The 18,974-nt window shown below is 45.7% G+C and overlaps 1 protein-coding gene across 1 annotated transcript in view; it reads left to right on the plus strand.

Moving 5' to 3' along the window:
* The first annotated feature begins 285 nt into the window (after window positions 1-285).
* Window positions 286-18,974, plus strand: part of Edem2 (ER degradation enhancing alpha-mannosidase like protein 2) — a 28,537-nt gene continuing 9,848 nt past the window's right edge. Inside the window, exons 1-7 of the mRNA XM_036185943.1 lie at window positions 286-473; window positions 704-814; window positions 3,057-3,096; window positions 7,490-7,595; window positions 13,304-13,429; window positions 15,598-15,809; window positions 18,098-18,239. Of these exons, the coding sequence (XP_036041836.1) occupies window positions 367-473; window positions 704-814; window positions 3,057-3,096; window positions 7,490-7,595; window positions 13,304-13,429; window positions 15,598-15,809; window positions 18,098-18,239 (844 nt within the window). The 5' untranslated portion in view covers window positions 286-366. The remainder of the gene's footprint in view (window positions 474-703; window positions 815-3,056; window positions 3,097-7,489; window positions 7,596-13,303; window positions 13,430-15,597; window positions 15,810-18,097; window positions 18,240-18,974) is intronic.

Raw genomic sequence — 18,974 nt, forward strand, 5'->3', positions numbered from 1 at the left:
AACAAACAAAAAACCTAAACTAAACTAGATAGCACCTGCAAAGTGCTCCTTCACGCTTTACTACGCAGTAAGGGCTCAACAAACGGAAACTGGGATTGTGAAAACATCACTCACAGCAGCCACAGCAGCCACAGTCCTTAAGACACGTTGAACTCCTTTCTGTAGAGCAGATATCCCGAGATGCTCTTTTGCCTGGGTTCCACTGCCCATTGCATCCTGGGTCTTGTAGTCAGGAAGTGAGTGGCTTATTGCCCTACGCGCAGGCGTCGTGGTGCGTATCCCCGGAAGAGCCAGCCGCGGCTCGGGAGGATGAGCTGGTGGCGGTGGCTGCAGCTGCTGCGGCGGCACTGACAGGACAGGAGCTCTATGCCTTTCCGGCTGCTCATCCCGCTCGGCCTCGTGTGCGTGCTCCTGCCCCTGCACCATGGTGCGCCAGGCCCCGACGGCACCGCGCCCGACCCCGCCCACTACAGGTGAAGGGGGCCAGGCTCCTGCAATCCACGGCTGGGGAATGGCAAGCGCCCACCGGGCCCCTTCCCTTCCCTCCGCCCCAGGACCCCAACCCTGACGTGCTCTGGTCCCGCTGCTGGGCCCCTCGGCAGAAATCACATGGTGGTTCCCACTCTCCGTCCTGTGTCTGGTCCTTTCTCCCGCCTGGTTTTGGGTTCTGGCCCCCTACCTTATTTCTCATCCCTCGCACCAGGGAGCGAGTCAAGGCCATGTTCTACCACGCCTACGACAGTTACCTGGAAAATGCCTTTCCCTACGATGAGCTGAGACCTCTCACCTGTGACGGGCACGACACCTGGGGCAGGTAGAACGAGCTTGAGGGCCAAGGGGGTTGGCCGGGGTCCTAGGAGGGCTGGTGGCTTCAAGGTCTTATTGATTGTGGAAAGTTTCCTGCCTGGGCTGATTCAACCCCTTTCCCTCAACCCAAGCCAGCACTGTCAGAGTCTACACAGCTTTCCCGGTACAAAAAAGTCTTGGATTAATCTGGCAGGCTAGACCTCTAGGCACACTTTCAGCAGGAACAGGAGTCACATATGAAGACTTGGGATTTTGAAAGAACTCCCAAGAATCAGAAAACTCAGCTCCTTCATTTTATAGGTGGGCACCCAGGTCCGGGAGGGGATGTTACTCTCCCCAAACATAAGGTCCTTTGTGGTTGCTGTTCTCTGTGTGACTGAGACATATTTGCCCTCTATCCTCATGCCACTGTTTCATGTCGCTGCCATCTTCATCCCCTCCCCAGATTTAGCTTCTCTCACCACCGTGCATACAAGTCACCTGATTCATTTTCTTTTAGTAATTCTTGTATTATCACGTTTTTCATTTTCACTAGAATACAAACCCAGCCGAGTGAAGAATCATTGCATTAGCAGAAACTGACAGGGATTGAACAGGGTGCCACGTGCTTTTCAGTGTGCTCCCATTTAATTCTGTTAACACTCTTGGGAAAGGGCTGTAATGCCAAGGTGTGTGTGTGTGTGTGTGTGTGTGTGTGTGTGTGTGTGTGTGTGTGTGTGTGTATGTGTTCAGATGGGTCCCACGTAGCCCAGGCTGGCCTTGAACTCACTAGATAGCTGAAACTGACCTGGAACTCCCGGTGCTTCTGCCTCCAGCTCCCAAGTGCTGAGATTGCGGGTGTGTGCCGGCACTCCTGGGTTACTATCCTAGTTTTACAAATATTTTTAAAGGATAGCATGCTCTCCAATGCCAAGGACTAGACAAGTAAGCTAAGAACTTGTGCCATTTTTTTGCTTTTTACTTGGAACAAAAAGTAAATACAGGGGGCTGCAGAGATGGCTCAGTGATAAAGAGTATTGGCCGTTCTTCCAAAGGACCCAGGTTCAATTCCCAGCACCCACATGGCAGTTCACAACTGTCTATAACTCCAGTTCCAGGGGATCTGGCATCATCATGCGGGCAAAACCCCAATGTACATAAAAAATAAAGAAATCTTTAAAAAAAAAAAGTAAGTAAAAACAAGTGGTTGATTGAAGCAGGACAGAATCATGCTTGATGACTGTCCCATTCCTTAGGACTCCAGCACTGCAACCTGTCCTGTATATCGTCCCAGAGTGTTCTCAGTTTATACTATTGTACAGGTGTGCATATATGTATTTGTTTATTGAGATAGGATCCTGCTATGTAGCCCAGCCTAGTGTAAATTCTCAGTCCTTCTGTATCAGCCTTTCCAGTGCTGGAACTGCAGGCATATGCCATACTTGGCTACTGTGTATCTTTGTTGAAAATTAACTTATTAAAGTTTAACTTTGTAAAAAAAAGGAACTTATTATAACTTCCTGCTTTTCTGTCAGTATGGCTTTTTAAGTTCTATTAATGGTATGTATGTTTGTTTTGCATGAATTTAGGTGCACCATATGTGTGCAGGAGCCTATGGAGGCTCCTGGCTAGAGTCCCTGGAACTGCAGTTGCCAGCAGTTGTGAGCCCCCATGTTACTGTGGGAATCAAACTCAGGTCCTCTGCAAGAGTAATACGTGCTCCTAACCACTGGGCCATCCGTCCAGCCCCTAGTATGGCCTTTTTTCTTTACCTGCAGATGAAAATATGCTATGAGGCTTACTTCATACATGGTGTTTTTCATTTAACAGCATGATCTTCTCATTAGTACATTAGAGTCTCATTAGAACTCTGAAAACCATGCCTTAATAATGTCATAGATTTGTATTTATTTGTATCATAGTTTGTTCATCACTCTTCAACTTGTGAGCAACTAGTAACTTCTAGCTTTTTGATGTTAGAAGTAACACAGCCTTGAGCATTCTCCAACCGTTACTATGTTACAATCTTGTACTGCCCTCGCTGGTAAAGAAGAGTACCAGGAAACAGAGGTGAATGTTAATTACAGTTGAGCTACACCAGGTGGTTAAAGGGCTCCGATTTTCCCTCCAGTTCCTCTGTTGTAATTATACATGGGACAGATAGGGACATCACTGTGCCTCATTTGAGTTTTGGGCAAGTCTGATCTGGATAGTTATGAATCTGGTGTTTGATGTTCTTATAAAGCAGTTGGGACTTTGTCTTTTTACAGTTTTTCTCTGACGCTAATTGATGCCCTGGACACCTTGCTGGTAAGTATCCTATTTCTTTCACTCTCTATCATTGCCTAACCAACATCCTTCCCCTTTTGGTAGCTTGTCTGTGGGTAAAAAGTAAATTCCTCCCCGAGGTCTTTATCTCATGATTCTGAGCCACCAGGCTCTGGTTACCCAACTGCATGGGAGAGAATGCCAAGTTCCAAGAGAAAACCAATGTACGCAGGTTCAGTCATTGAACAAATATTTATAGAGGACCTGTGATAGACTTGTCCAGCCCAGTGAGGGACACAGAGACTTCGACATCATCCTTTTCAAAAGCTTCTGTTCTAGTAGCCATGTGCAAAGACAGTACGATAACATAATACTTGTTAGTGTGTCATGTGTGGCCTGCACTAAAGCCTTTATGGGTTGTGTTAGTCCATGTTTATCATTGCTATGGCCACACAAGAGAACAGTTTAGAAGGAGGAAGGATTTATTTAGGCCCACGGTTTTAGAGACCTCTGTACATGGTTGCCTAGCCCCATGTTCTTGGGCAATAATGTGGCAGAGATGCTTCTTTGTCTCATGGTGGATAGGAAACAGATTTCAGGACAGGGAGGGCCAGTGACAAGGTACCCCCCTATGACCTGCCCACCAAGCTACTTACTTCCTCCAGCTAGGCCCACTTGATAAGGTTTCCATAACCTCTCAAAATAATGCTGCCTGCTGGGACCTGGGCTTCCACACAGCTTGTCATGATCACTTCTTACTCAAATGGCAACACATGCATTCTATTTAATCCTTCCAATAATCTCATGGTTTCATTATTTCATGGTTTTATTCCTTCCTATAGCTGAGACATGTGGTGCTTAGAGAGGTGAAAACAGAACTCAGATTTGAACTTAATTTTATGTGTCTCCAGCCCTCGATTGTCTTCTGTTCTGCACATCCCCACCCAGGGGTTTAGGGTTTTGTTCTTTAGCGAGGCAGACCTCAAACTTGGCAATCCTCTTGCCTCAGCCTCCCAAGTGCTGAGATGATAAAGATTTACCACCATGCCTGGCCACTCCTCATTTATACATTTATAATATTTATGTGACTATGAACACTGCATAGATCTGGTTTGGCTTATAATTTTGTTTACTATTGGTTTTTATGTTCTTATCTATTCATCAAATAGTTATTGAGGACAACTATGTACCAAGCATGGTGCTAAAGTTGGGAGTCAAAATGGTGAGTTTAAGCTGGGTAGTGGTGGCGCACGCCTTTAATCCCAGCACTGGGGAGGCAGAGGCAGTCAGATCTCTGTGAGTTCGAGGCCAGCCTGGTCTACAGAGTGAGTTCCAGGAGAGTCACAAAGCTACACAGAGAAACCCTGTCTTGAAACCCACCCCCACTCCCCACCCCCAAAAAAGGCGAGTTTAAACAGAAATGATCTGTTTGCTCAGAATTTGAGATATTAGCACCGGAAAGACACACAGAATCAAAGAATAGCCATAAAAGATGATAATCACACACTCAGGCTGGAGCTTTGAATTGGAAAGGCCCTAACCAAAAATGACCTGGCCGAGGGTGGTGGTGCATGCCTTTAGTCCCAGCACTTGGAAGGAAGAGGCAGAGGCCAGCCAATCCCTGAGTTCAGGGCTAGCCTTGTCTATGGAGTGAGTTCCAGGACAGGCAGGGCTATACAAAAGAAACCCTGTCTTGAAAATTAAAAATAAATAAATAAATAAATAAAAACAAAAAAACCCAAAAAGGAAAAAGAGGAGGAGGCTGGGAGAAGTTCTCTGCGGCGGTGATGTGAACCTGGAGTTGGAATTTGAAGGAGAAGCGGGTGGGAACTGGGGAAGTGATGGAGGAAGTGATAGAGGAAGTGATGGAGGAAGGAGGTTCCAGGCCAGCCAGTGCAGTGGCTCTGGGGCAGGAGAGACTGAAGCAAGTGCATTTGGAGGGGAGGCCAGTGCCACTGAGAGAGGGAGGAGGAAGTGACACGGGGGACATGAGGTGTCGGAGGCTGCAGGCTCTTCTTCGGTATGTTAGGATCTTTCATTTGAGAGTACGGAAGAGCCACTGGCTTTTTTCTTTTCTCTTAATTTATTATGTACAGTGTTCTGTCTGCACGAGTGCCTGCATGCCAGAAGAGGGCGCCAGATCTCATTACAGATGGTTGTGAGCCACCATGTGGTTGCTGGGAATTGAACTCAGGACCTCTGGAAGAGCAGCCAGTGCTCTTAACCACTGAGCCATCTCTCTGGCCCTTCTTCCCTTTTTTTAACCACTGGCATTTCTTATGTATAAGACAGGAAGTGATGAAATTTCTGCTTTGAGATCACTGACTGCCATGTGAAGAAAGATTTGTGTCTTCATTCAACAAACATTTGTCAAGTAACTGCTTCCTGAGCTCTGGGGACACCAGGATGAATGGGCCTGTGCCACTGCAAAGGCCTTTTTGTTTTGTTTTGTTTTGTTTTAGGGGTTCTTAAGGGAAGAAGAAAGACTCAGGCATTGTGGAGCAGTGGTAACTGACCAATGCTTAGTTGGATTTATAAATGGAAGACTAAGAGTCTGTGACTTCTGATGGAGGGAACAGTCAGGAAACTGGAGAAGAAGGGGCACAGTTTCACTGTAGATGAAGGTAGGCCAGAGGAAGGTGATCAGTGAGAGAGACGGAGCGTGGCTAGTCAGGAATTCTTTGGATTGCAAACAGAGGCTCAGTTCAACTGATTTAGGCAGGAAGACAAACTTACTGAATCAGATAACCGAAAAATCTAGATCAAAGCTGGCCCCAGACCTGATCCAGACAGACAGTGACATCATTGGGAGTCTCCTTCCACCTTTATCTCTGCCTTCTTGGTGCTGTGTCCTCAGTCTTCAGAAGCAGTAGGTCAGCCTGTTGCCTTTCCGATTACCCTCCAGTGTAAGAAACAGAGTGTTCAAAGAATCAACCTTTCCTGTTAATCTAAGGAGTATGTCTTCACTGATCAGTCGTGGATCACATATGTATTTCCAAACAGTCTCACTTGGGGAAGGGATATGGTACCTTGGCTGGTCCCAGTGAAGTACCTACCCCACAGCTGGGGACATGGAACCACCCTCTCCTGAATTATATATCAGGCTAGGCATGGTGGCACGATCCCAGGAATATCAGAAGTCCAAGGCCATTATTGCCTTGTAGAGTGAGTTTGAGACCAGCCTGGGCTGTATGAGAACATCTCAAACAAACAAGTTTGCTTGCTCTCTCTCTCTCTCTCTCTCTCTCTCTCTCTCTCTCTCCCTCCCTCTCCCTCCTTTCTACCCTTTCTTTCCTCCCTACACCCTCTCTCCCTCCTTGTATGTATATCCATATACAACACATATGTGTATGTACACATATGTATGTAGATACACTTATATATAGTATTTGGCTGGTTATTTAAACAGATATTTCTTTTCCCCAGTAAAAGAGAGGGGCAGACATGGCTTAGTTGACAGAATGCTTGCCTTATGCATAAGGCCATGGGTTCAGTCCCTACCAACCTGATTGGCTAAGAACTACAAAGCTGGGTGAAAAAACAACCCACCCTTTAAACATACAGCTGGGGGGCTGGAAAGATGGCTCAGTGGTTAAGAGCACTGCTGGTCTTGTAGAGGGCCTGGGTTTGGGTCCCAGCACCTACATGGTGGCTCACAACCATTTTAACTCCAGTGCTGGGAGATCTAAGTTCCCACTTCTGACCCCCAAGGGCACCAAGCATGAATGTGGCGCACTTGTGTAGAGGCAAAACACTCAAACCCTCAAAATAAAATAAATTTTTCAAAAAGGAAAAGAAAAGGAAATGAAGCCAGGAGGTAATTTTTTCCTAGTAATGAACCAGTTACTCAACTACGTCATCAGAGACGTAAGTACGCACGCTCTTTGTGGTTTCCTGCTCTCCCAGTGTTAGGCTTTTCTTCTCTTGCTTTGTCTTCCATGGTGAGACCGCTGCCGCCACGCTCCAGAAGTCATGTCTGCTTCCAGGGCAGAAAAGCAGGGCCAGAGTAAAGGCCACGCTAGCCGTATCTGTTCTTACGAAAAGGTTTGTTCCCAAAGGTGCCTCTGGTATAGTCACAAGGGTCGGAGCATCATAACATAGTGGCCTCTCAAAGCAAAGGAAGCTGAGGGAGTTCAGGGTTCTTGGCCTCTGTGGCAGGAGGCTTTGGGGTAAAGAAGACTGGGAAGCAACTGTTTTCCATAAGGTAGAAAGGACAAGTGAGCAAAACAGCTAATGTCCACTGCTGATCCCTGCTTTGTTTATAAGGGATCCATTGAAATGGACCAGGAAATTGCTCAGACTGGGTTTCTGTATGGTTGCTGGCTCGGTGTAACTGAATTCAGGACGGTTCTGACTGAAAGGTGAGGGCCACACGTCATCTGAACTGCTTTCATGCATGTGGGAGCTGTGTGTTCAGGGTTCTCTTTCATTCCAGATTTTGGGAAATACCTCTGAATTCCAAAGAGTGGTGGAGGTTCTTCAGGACAACGTGGACTTTGATATCGACGTGAATGCCTCTGTGTTTGAAACCAACATCCGAGGTGAGGGCTGCCTTCCAGGGCCGGTAAGAGAGGAGACTGGAATTGTCTCTGACCACCAAAATGGTAAATGAGCTCTTCAGGAGTCACCTTGCAGGACCCTGATCCAGACTGGTGACAGACAGTAAATGACATTCATTTCGTATTGGAGCATGGAAGGTCTGACTCTGCTTTCGTGGAGGCTGTTGTTACCTGGTAGAACTTCGTGGATGATGGGAACATTCATTGTTGTTGTTTTAATTTGGTTTATTTTCTTTTATTATTTTTTACTTTTTTAGACTTAGCCTCACTATGTAACTCTTGGCTGGCCAGAAACTGGACCTTAAACTCCAATATCTGCCCGCCTCTGCCTCCCTAGTGCTGGGTTTAAAGGCATGCACCACCACACCACATGATAGTTTGGCTGTTTTCTTTTGGTAGGGGGTTAGTTTTTTGTTTTTTTTTTTAAATTAATTAATTTATTTTTGAGACGTGATCCTCACACTGTTGCCAACGTTGGATTACAGCTCACTACGTACAAGCTGGCCTCTAAGTCAGGGCCATCCTCTCGCTGAGATCACAGACGTGAGCCACCACACCCAGCTCCCATTTCCCTCTTACTAATGTTGAAGTTATGCATGGTATCTTCTAAAGTAGTTTTCTTAGCAAATCGAACAAATACCTTATCAAAGTAGTGAAAAATCCCTGTTTTCTTCCTAAATGATAGACACAACTCGGAGAACATCTTGACACATGTGCATTAGTTCCATATTTTAGTTCTTTATAGTTGAAGTGTAGGTTTACTTACTCATATATTTAGCGTGTGTGTGTGTGTGTGTGTGTGTGTGTGTGTGTGTGTGTGTGTGTTCCTGCAACTGTGTATGCATGTGTACAGCCAGAAGTCATATCAGACAGGTATTCATCAGACAGGCTCTCACTGGGACCTGGGGCTTGCTGCCTAGGCAAGGCTGGCGGGCTGTGAGTGCTAGCGAGCCTCTTGTCTTCTTCCTCGGCACTGGGATTGCAGGTGTGTACCATCACACCCACTTTTTCAACTTAGGTGTGAAGGATGGAACTCAGGTCCTCAAACTTACAGGGCAAGCACTGTACAAACTGAGCCATGCCTCAGCCCCGTTACCACCTTCCTGGCTGGCTTTGCTTTAGTGCCTCAGGCTGAATTATGTGCGAGCGTCTTTTCTCTAAAGAACTTTAGAATTTTCCTTTGTGTGGATATGTTCTTGGCAAACTTTCTCAGGTTTTGTTTACACGAAAATGTCTTTGTCTTACTTCCTTTGGTCTTTGGGAGATACTTTTTCGGCGTGTATGGCTACTGTTAATGATTATTTTCTCTTAGTCTATCAAAGAAATTTTTCACTGTCTCCTACTTTTCATTTTGTTAAATAATCCATCAGTGTCACAGTCATGTCTCTGTAGATAAATCTGTTTTGCCCATTGTTACCCAGACTGTAGCTGCTTTTAAAACCTTTTATCTGGGGAACAAAGTAGGGGAAAAGAATTTTGTCTCTTTTTGATGTTTTGTAATGTATACATTTACAATGTGTACATTAATGTATCTTAATGTGGGATTTTTTTTGTTTTGTTTTTGTTTTTGTTTGTTTGTTTGTTTGTTCTCGGGATTCTTGGGTCTATAAACTGCAGTTTTTCCTCAGTTGGGAAAGTTCAAATAGTGCCTGTCCTCCATTTTCCCCATTTATCTGTCTGTTTACTTTGGTTTCAGTTAGAATTCTCATCTTGTCCCCTAAGTTGCTCTTGTATCTAAGGCTTTCGTCATGTTTACTTTATGTACTAGTAAATCGTGCAATTTTCACTCCCAATTATTGGATTTTTATCTTTAGAAGTTCTGTTTGGCATTTTTGTAAATATGCCTGGTCAATTTTTTTCACAGTTTTTTGCTACGTCTTTCTATATCCAATCTATTTCATTTCTTTAAGTATATTTCTCATAATTATTTTCCATTCTCTGTGAAAATTCCAGCATCTGAGGTGATAGTGTACTTTATTTCTGTTATTCCTTCTTCCTTTTTTTAAAATCCTGGCGTGATCAGACACAGCTGGCCTGGGAATTGAACCCAGGTCCCCTGGAACATCAGTCAGTGCTTTTACCTGTTGAGCCATCTCTCCGTTTCTGTTGTTATTCCTAAGTTTTGATTCCACATTTTTTTTTTTTTTTTTTTTTTTGGTGATTTAAACATGTTATTTGTATTGTTTACTATGGGCTCACTTCCTAGACTTCACCAATTGGATTCTTAGAGGCCTGCATGGAATGTGGCTTTTTCTTCTCACATACGTTTTTGTTGATTTCTGCCATGTAAAGGGCTCTGGTTTGGGGGCTGGAGAGATGGCTCAGAGGTTAAGAGCACTGGCTGCTCTTCCAGAGGACCTGGGTTCAATTCCCAGCAACCACATGGTGGCTCACAACCATCTGTAATAAGGTCCGGTGCCCTCTTCTGGTTGGTCATACATGCAAGCAGAACACTGTATCCATAATAAATAAATCCTTTAAAAAAAGTGGGGAGGGCTCTGGTTTGATCTCTACTACTATCAAACTCTGAACCACTCAGCCTCCTACAGCACCCACTTTTATGTTAACATTAGAGGTTTTCTAGAACATTCAGTTCATGTGAATTCAGACTGTAAAATTTGTGAGTTCCTGGTTGTAGCCTCTACCTCTTTGGGGATTTTGTTGCTTAACTGTTAAACCTGAGAATCTAGAGAGAAAGACAGTTCTACAATTTTTGAGCCAAATTTGAAGCTAGTTTTAATTAAATAGTGGCTGGGATGATGGACTTTGGCCAGGACCATTTCAGGGTTCCCAGAACATGGTGACTTGAGTCATAGTTTGCAGAAGGTTATAAAGACAAACCCATAAGGCTACCGTACTTCTCACAGGTTCAGTCAGGGGCAAGAGTAGTACATCCTGATGTATTTCCTGCCTGAGTGCCTCCCAGCTATATCCAATCAGGGGCAAGAATACATCCTGATGTATTTCCTGCTTGAGTACCTCCCAGCTATATCCAATCAGGGCCAAGCATACATCCTGATGTATTTCCTGCCTGTGTGCCTCCCAGCTATATCCAATCAGGGCCAAGCATACATCCTGATGTATTTCCTGTCTGTGTGCCTCCCAGCTATATCCAATCAGGGGCAAGAGTACATCCTGATGTATTTCCTGCTTGAGTACCTCCCAGCTATATCCAATCAGGAGCAAGCATACATCCTGATGTATTTCTTGCCTGTGTGCCTCCCAGCTATATCCAATCAGGAGCAAGCATACATCCTGATGTATTTCCTGCCTGTGTGCCTCCCAGCTATATCCAATCAGAAGCAAGCATACATCCTGATGTATTATTTCCTGCCTGTGTGCCTCCCGCCTACATGTGATCAAGCACATCAGTGCAGTTGAGTCAAATGAACTTGTTTAGGGGAGCAAAAGCATGTGGCTTGTTATTTCCCATAAACAATAGCCTCCAGCATTTCAGGAAGTAATGCTGCCTTGGGCAAGGGGCTTACAGGATAGAGGTATTTTTGTTTTGTGGATCTCTTAGGCACAGTAATGACAACTTAAAACAGAACTTTGACTCTCATAAGCCCTTACTTTTACTTGGTTCATTGTCTGTAATTTTCATGATGTTCGCTCGTGGATGTATGCAGGGTCCATCTTAATTCATTCTTTGAGGACCCACTTCATGCAGAGACCTTTTCTCAGAGGACTTGTTTGGCCCAGTCCTGTCTTTGTCTCAGTTCCTCTTAGCCAGGAGGAAGGGAAAAACCAGAGCTCAAGGTCATAGGTTATTTTTTGTCAGAGGGCACTTCCTGGTCTCCAGTCAGCCTTATTTCCAGTCACAGAATCTCTGTCTTTGTATACATCCTGAATATTGTGTGATGAATCAAAATGAAAAGTAAGATGGAGGTCATGACAGCTGTCTTCTCATGCTCTGATGTGCAAAAGGTGAAGAAGAGAGGCGGGCTGACGTGAGACTGGCTTTGGAATTAGTCACACCTCCCCACCACATGTCAGACAGGTGACCCAGGACAAGTCACTGTGCTCTCTGAACCTTAAAATTTGTGTCTGCAGAGGGGAAGCTGTGCCTAGCTCTTGTCTGTACTGGAGAATACAAAGAGTGCCCATTATGTTTGTGACCCACCAAGGGAAAAACCTGTTAATGTTCAATAAGTGGGTGAAGGAATGGCCTTTTGTTTGTTTGTTTTTTAAACAGTGGTTTTCAACCTGTGGGTTGCAACCCCTCTGATATTTATGTTGTGATTCATAACAGTAGCAAAATTAGAGTTAGGAAGTAGCAATGAAAATAATTTTATGGTTGGGGTCATCACAACATGAAGAAGTGTATAAAGGGTTGTAGCATTAGGAAGGTTGAGAACCATTGTTTTAGGATATTTTATTTTTTAAACTTGTATTACATTAATTTATTTATTGTGTGGGTGTGGGTGAACACACAATGACATAGCATGTGTGTGGAGGTCAGAGAACAACTTGGGGGAATTAATTTTCTCCTTCTCCTACTTGGGTCCTGGAGATGGACCTCATATCATCAGACTCAGCAGCAGGTACCTTAACTCACTGGCCCTTTTAAAATTTATTCTCTGATAATTTCATAGATGTATATAATGTATCTTGGTCATGTTCAACTCCAATCTCTTTTCTCACTCACTTCAGAACTCCCCCCCCACACACACCCATACTTCCTCTTCCGACCTTCATATCTAGTAAATGCTGCCTGCACATGAGTGAGTGGTCATCCATTGGAGCATGGGCAACCTACCAGTGACCACACCCTTAGCTGTCAGTTACCATGGTTCCTCAGCTAGGGATGGCCTCATGAACACCTGTCCTATTCATGCTGGATTGCTGACCAGCCTGATGGTCTGCAGGTGACCGTAGCTGCTGCTGTGGATTCATGAGAGCGGTGATCACTCATCCTCACAGCATCCTCTCCAACCTCTGCCTTTTACATGCTTTCCACCCCCTTCTCTGAGATATTTCCTGAGCCTTGAGGAGGGAGTTTAACATAGATACTCTGTTGAGGGCTGAGCACTCAGTAGTCACTTATCCTCGGCACTTTGACCAGGTCTGAATCTCTGCATTGAGAATAAACGGAAGACTACAGTATTGACTGCTTTCAGAGAAGCTCCTTTTTGTAGCACTAATCTATGGGGATACAAATAAATATTTAGAAGGCAGTTTGACATGTCTGTTCATCAACCCAACACTAGTAGGCTCCTTCCTAGGAGCCTTTGACCTCCCCCACCATGGGCTTTGATCAGGTTTACATTGCCAGACATAAATTCCCTCCTTTGGAGCAGGCTTCAGATCTAATTAGAAAGTGGTTGGTTACTCCACAACAGCCATCCCGCTACTGTACCTGTGGACTTACCTTGGTGGACAGGTCAGTGTTGTAGCATTACCTCTGCTGGGTAAGTACATTTTCTCTGGCTTGCATAGCACGGTTTGGCACTATGAAAGCCAATAGAATTGTTAGTGTTCTGGGCTCTCACTCTGTAATCCAAGATAGCTTCAAACTCTGCCTCCACTTCCCTGGCCCTGGGATTAGAGGTGTGTGTCACTCTGCTTGGGTAGGGATGACTCTTTTACCAGCTCCTTCCTAATGAGTACTCCAACAGAGTGGTTAGTACTAGTTTGTGTAAGAGAAAAACTGTTAGGACCCTGACACTTGGCTTTTGTGCCATCTCTAGTGGTAGGCGGACTTCTTTCTGCTCATCTGCTCTCAAAGAAGGCTGGTGTGGAAGTAGAAGCCGGATGGCCTTGTTCTGGACCTCTCCTCAGGATGGCCGAGGAAGCAGCCCGGAAACTCCTCCCAGGTAAGACCAGGCAGAGATGGGACAGAGGTGAAGCGTAGGGGAGTGAGGATGGGATGGGGGCGCTGGAAGGTGACAGTGACTCAGGGCCAGTTGGTTTTCTTTTTCCTCCTCCTCTTTTCCTCTCTTCCTTTGAGTTGGGGTCCTACTATATAGCTCCTGCTGGCCCGAAACTTACTATATGGTCAAGGCTCACCTTGAGCTTGTGATGGTCCCGCCTCTGCCTCCCAAGTGCTGTGTTAACAGGTGTGTGCCCCCACATCTGGCTCTAATCCTACTTCACTTGCTGCTGGTAAGAATGGCAGTGCTGAAAATTTCCCCTGATTTTTGTTTTTTAAAACCTCAAATCTATATTTTTGTCCCTGTGGAAACCATAGAAAACAGGAGAGTTCTCACTATTGAAGTCAGGAGAATCCTGAGCATTTTGAGGGCTTGCTAGAGTGTTGACCCAGGATGGCTAAGCCGATGTTACTACTGTTTGCAGGTGTAGTCCAAAGCGAGTCTCGCAGGTTCAGTGGTCCTTGCATTTATTTTGAGAGAGCCCTCTTGTCCCTACCAAAGGCCACGTGCTGCCAGAACAAGAGGGCCCCAGGGAGTAGCTATGGTCTAAGCATTAGGGCTGCAGGTTCTAGGCTTTCCTCTGCCACTCAGCATCTTGACCATGTATTCTCCTGCTCTGTTGCTCAGTTTCTCTGTCATCCATAATTCATACATGCTAGATGTGTCTTTTGGAAGGCTAAGCTGAGGTCAGACAGGAGAAGACGTTTAACAAACTTCAGATGACAAGGATTGGTTTTGATGGTTAAACCATGTTCAGCACTACGAGCCAAGACTGTTTTTATGGGTGGGGGGCATCAACGCTGAGCTCGACAGCATCAGCTGGACACTGTGTTCCCTCCTGGGTGTGGTAGAAGTCTAGGGTTGTTCACACCCAAACACATGACTGCCATTGCGTGATTTCTCCTAGCTCCTTGACCATCCCAGTTATTTGTCTCTCAGCCCTGGGGAGGGCCAAGGCGAGAGGGTGAGCTGGTTTCAGGTCTCATAGCCCATGGCTCACAGCCACGCGTCTCCTCACAAACATCATGTCCTGTGTGATTCATCCCTGGAGAAAACTGCCTTATTGCGCCTTCTATTTTTTTCTCATTTAAAAATTATTTGCACTGAGTAATATACATATTCTAAAGTTCACATTGAGTAATTATAAAGCCAGCACCGGTGTGTCTCCTCTGTGGGTCAAGAAAGAGGATTCTCACACCCTTCCCATAATACTTCCTGCCTGTCCCTAGAGGACTACTTTGAGTCCATCTTGCTTGTGACTCTCCCCCTGTCTGCTCTGTTCAGAAAGCAGGCTTCATTTCTCCTGCAGACAAAGTGTCTGGACCTCGTAGTGCTTCTAGGTTTTGACAGATTAGTTCACAATTTGGTGACGTGCAGACTGCTCTGCCGATGTTTGCCTTGGGGCAGGAGAGGAAATCTCTATCTTGGGGTAGAGTGGGCAGAGCTCAGGGCTGGATTTGAAAGGGTGGGGTCAGGGCAGGCCTTTCCAACTCCCTCTCTGTGTGACTCTCCGATGTGACCTTTAGCTGAGTCACTTGTTACAGGCATGATTTCCCTACCTGTAAGTAGTGGGTTGTATTGTATCAGTGGTTTGGTTTGTATCCTATTTTTAGATTCTATTTTAGAAATAATTTTGTCCCTGAACTTTTTATTTGAATCAAGAATCTAAAATTGACCCCTCTACCAATCTGTTTGATTTGGTGAGAGTCTATGAGTAACTTCCAGTGGGGCCTCACTGCTGCCTAAGCATAAGCCTTGCTGAAGCACACCCAGGCACCTCCCTGGCTTTGGAAGGCGTAGTGTGAAAAGAAGTAGTAAAAGAAGTAAAAAGTCATGCTAGCTAACGTGAGGTTGGAGTGTGGCAGCTGGGGGCTCAGCTCCCTCCAGGTCACTTCCTCACCATGGGAGCCCAAGGCTACACAGTACAGTGTTTGGCAGCATCTGGGTTAGGCGGTTAAGGGTCCTGCAGTGAGACCTACGTCTTTCTCTGGCTCAGACACAATTACCCAGGAAAAAAGAAGTGCTGATTGAGGCCTGAAGCCTGGGGCCTATTGTCAAACCGCCTATTTGACTCCCGTTCTACCTGGAATCATAAGTTCCTGATGGTTTAGCATTTCAGACCCCCACGGGCATGCCCTATGGAACTGTGAACCTGCTTCATGGCGTGAACCCAGGAGAGACCCCTGTTACCTGTACAGCAGGAATCGGGACCTTCATTGTGGAATTTGCAACCCTGAGCAGCCTTACCGGTGACCCTGTGTTTGAAGATGTGGCCAGAGTGGCCCTGATGCGGCTCTGGGAGAGCCGGTCAGATATTGGGCTGGTAAGTCAGCTGTCACCTTTCTTATGTAAGCTAAGGCTTCTGTGCTGTGCCCCCACCCCCCCCCCCACCATGAGACCCAGAGGTCTAAGGAATGAGGTACGAGTTCGGCCACGGGACTCTTATGGTGATTGTAGGAGTGGCCTAGGACACCAAAAGTAGACTGAGTCATTTGCATTTGCCACAGAGGTGTCTTAGTTAGGGTTTCTGTTGCAGTGATAAAGCACCATGACCAGTAGCTGCGGAGGAAAGTGTTTATTACATCTTGTAGTCCACCATCCAAGAAAGTCAGGGCAGGAATTCAAGGCAGAAACTGATGCAGGGGTCATGGAGGAGTGCTGCTGACTGGTTTGCTCCCTGGGGCTTGCTCAGCTGGCTGTCTTGGAGCACCCAGGACCACCAGCCTTGGCATTCCGCCATCCACAGTAAGCTGGGCCCTTCTCCATCAATCTTCAATGAAGAAGATGTGCCCCAGGCTCGCTCACAGGCCAGTCTAGTGGGGCATTTTCTCAGTTGAGGTTTTCTCTTCCAAAATGACTCTAGCTGTGTCAAATTGACATAAAACCAGCTAGCACAGGAGGGAAGAGTCAGATTGCTCATCCTTGGAGGGAGCAGGGCTATGTTATGCTTTGAGCCTTTCTTTCTTCTAGGCAGGAGTCATACACTTCACACCCCTGACTCACTGGCCATAGATTACCTGGCCCTCTAGTGACTGTCGACATTTCAGAACTTGTTTTCTAGAACACCAGTACTGAGAGATGTTGAGTGACCTTTCTATGAAAAAAACGATTACAGAACAGATCATCTAGGGAATTCTTGCGGCATCAGGTTTTTGTTGTTGTTTTTTACTTTTACTTTTTTTTTAAGAGTCACAAAGAACTTAAACAGAGTAAAAGTTATTAAATTCAATGGTAAAAGAACCTCTTTAGCTTTGCTTAACATTTCCCAAGCATATTTGACCCTAGGGCTTCATTTTTCCTCCAGTTCCTATTAATAAGTGGATATTTAACATATTCTGGAGCAGCTAATCCTCAAAGATAATTTCAAATCCCCAAAGGAAGAAGCCAGTGACACTAACAGTCATTGATTCAAAGCAGTCAAGACACTAAGGCTGGGTTCACTTCAGGGCTAGATTCACCTCCTGGCCTGCTGCAAGGTTATTCAACCACTTTGGTTCTCCAGATATCCTGGCAGGGATGTGAATGCATTAAAAACTATGCTGGCCAGGCGGTGGTGGTGCACGCCCTTAATCCCAGCACTCGGGAGGCAGAGGCAGGTGGATCTCTGTGAGTTCGAGACCAGCCTGGTCTGCAGAGCGAGTTCCAGGACAGTCAGGACTGTTACACAGAGAAACCCTGTCTCGAAAAATCACAAAACAAAACAAAATATGCTGAGACACTATAGCTCCTTGTGTTTAAAAGTGATTTTATGTAAAGTTTGGGGCGAAGTCAGTTCAGAGAGTGGAGCTTGTCTGAGGATTCAGAAAATCCCTTTAGACGCCATCCTGGAGGCTCATGGTAACATCTTTAGTCCAATGCAGGCAGGTTTTGCTCCAGCCTTTGAACTGTGATGGGCTTGGTTGGTGCCCTGTCTGTACCCCTCCTTTACCATTCCTGTGTATCCTGCCTGGGCTGTCGACATTCATGTGACACACACACACACACACACACACACACACACACACACACACACACGGATGGATAGATAGATAGATAGATAGATAGATAGATAGATAGATAGATGATAGATGATAGAAAATAAAAATAGTAATATTCAGTTTATAAAATAATAAAGTCTGTTGCTATAGTGAGATGTGGACTGTGCTGGGAACTCAGCACACACATACAGATGTGTTTATGTGAGCTACTTTGCTTTTGGCCTTTGATCTGGGGATTGAACTCAGGGCCTTGCAAATGCTGAGCAGGCACCCTCCTGAGCTCAGCTGACACTGGAGTCAGACTCATGCCTTGAGTCTGAGACAGATTCCAGAAACACGTTCTCAATCTCTCATCTGCACTCACCCTAAGCAGGGAGTGATGACTTGAGATCCTTCTCTTTCCCTTGTCAGTTTGGTTAGTGTGCTACTTCAGTCCCTTCAAATGTACATGAGCTGTGTCTCCACGGTAGAGATGTGCAGGAAGAATGCCGTGGCCAAGCTTCATGGCCTTCTCCAGCCTGCATGTCTTAAGGAAACACTGAGGTGCCAGCCTGGCATCTCACTGGGCAGTCAGAGCACTAAGTAGATCGTTCTTTGGCCTTGGTCCTTCCTAGGGATTGTGTTTCTCTTTTAGGTTGGCAATCACATCGATGTGCTCACTGGCAAATGGGTGGCCCAGGATGCAGGCATTGGGGCTGGCGTGGACTCCTATTTTGAGTACCTGGTGAAAGGAGCCATCCTTCTTCAAGATAAGAAGCTCATGGCTATGTTTCTAGGTAAAAGGGGCAGGGTAAGGGGGCTTTTTCTATGACTCTCCTATTGACTGTGCTTTACTGTGTACGTCAAGTCCTATGGAATCCGTCCATTCTGCATTCAGAGCCACTGGAGGCTCCTGATGCCCTGCACCTCTTCAGATTTTCTTTTTCTGTTTGATGGTTTTGTTTGGTTCAGGTTTTGTTCTTTTTGTTTTGTTACTTTTTTAATTCTGGGTTTGAATCATGGTCCCATGTAGCCTAGGCTTGTCTGAAATTCTCTGTAGCTGAGGATAACCTTAAATCCTTCATCTTTCTTCTTTACCTTTGTTGTGGGACACTGTTCCTGGGGAGACGTGAACAAACAGCTACTCACCGCAGATGGCGAACTATGACAGACTAAAGTATGAATACCACCAAGATCTAATTCGGTGAACCAGAGTTTTGTTGGGGTTACTTAGAGAAATAAGGGAGAGGTGCTTACGGAGCAGAAATGACTGAAAGATAGCTGCACCGAATGAATCCGCGTGGGTGACATGGGAGTCTGGAGCATACTGCGTAACTTGCGAGCAGCTCAGCAGCTTGGAGAGTCTCTTCCAGGCAGCTTGAGTGGTCTGAGCCATGCCAGGCAACTTGGCTGACCTCTGCTTCTGTTAGCAGCTCTCTACTTCTTCCGGCAACTTAGCTTACCAGAGAAACTCTTTTAGCAGCCCTTGCAGCTTATATATTCTTGGTGAGGGAGGGGCCCGGTGTATCTGG

Source organism: Onychomys torridus, chromosome 4 (genome assembly GCF_903995425.1).
Source record: "Onychomys torridus chromosome 4, mOncTor1.1, whole genome shotgun sequence".
NCBI lineage: Eukaryota > Metazoa > Chordata > Mammalia > Rodentia > Cricetidae > Onychomys > Onychomys torridus.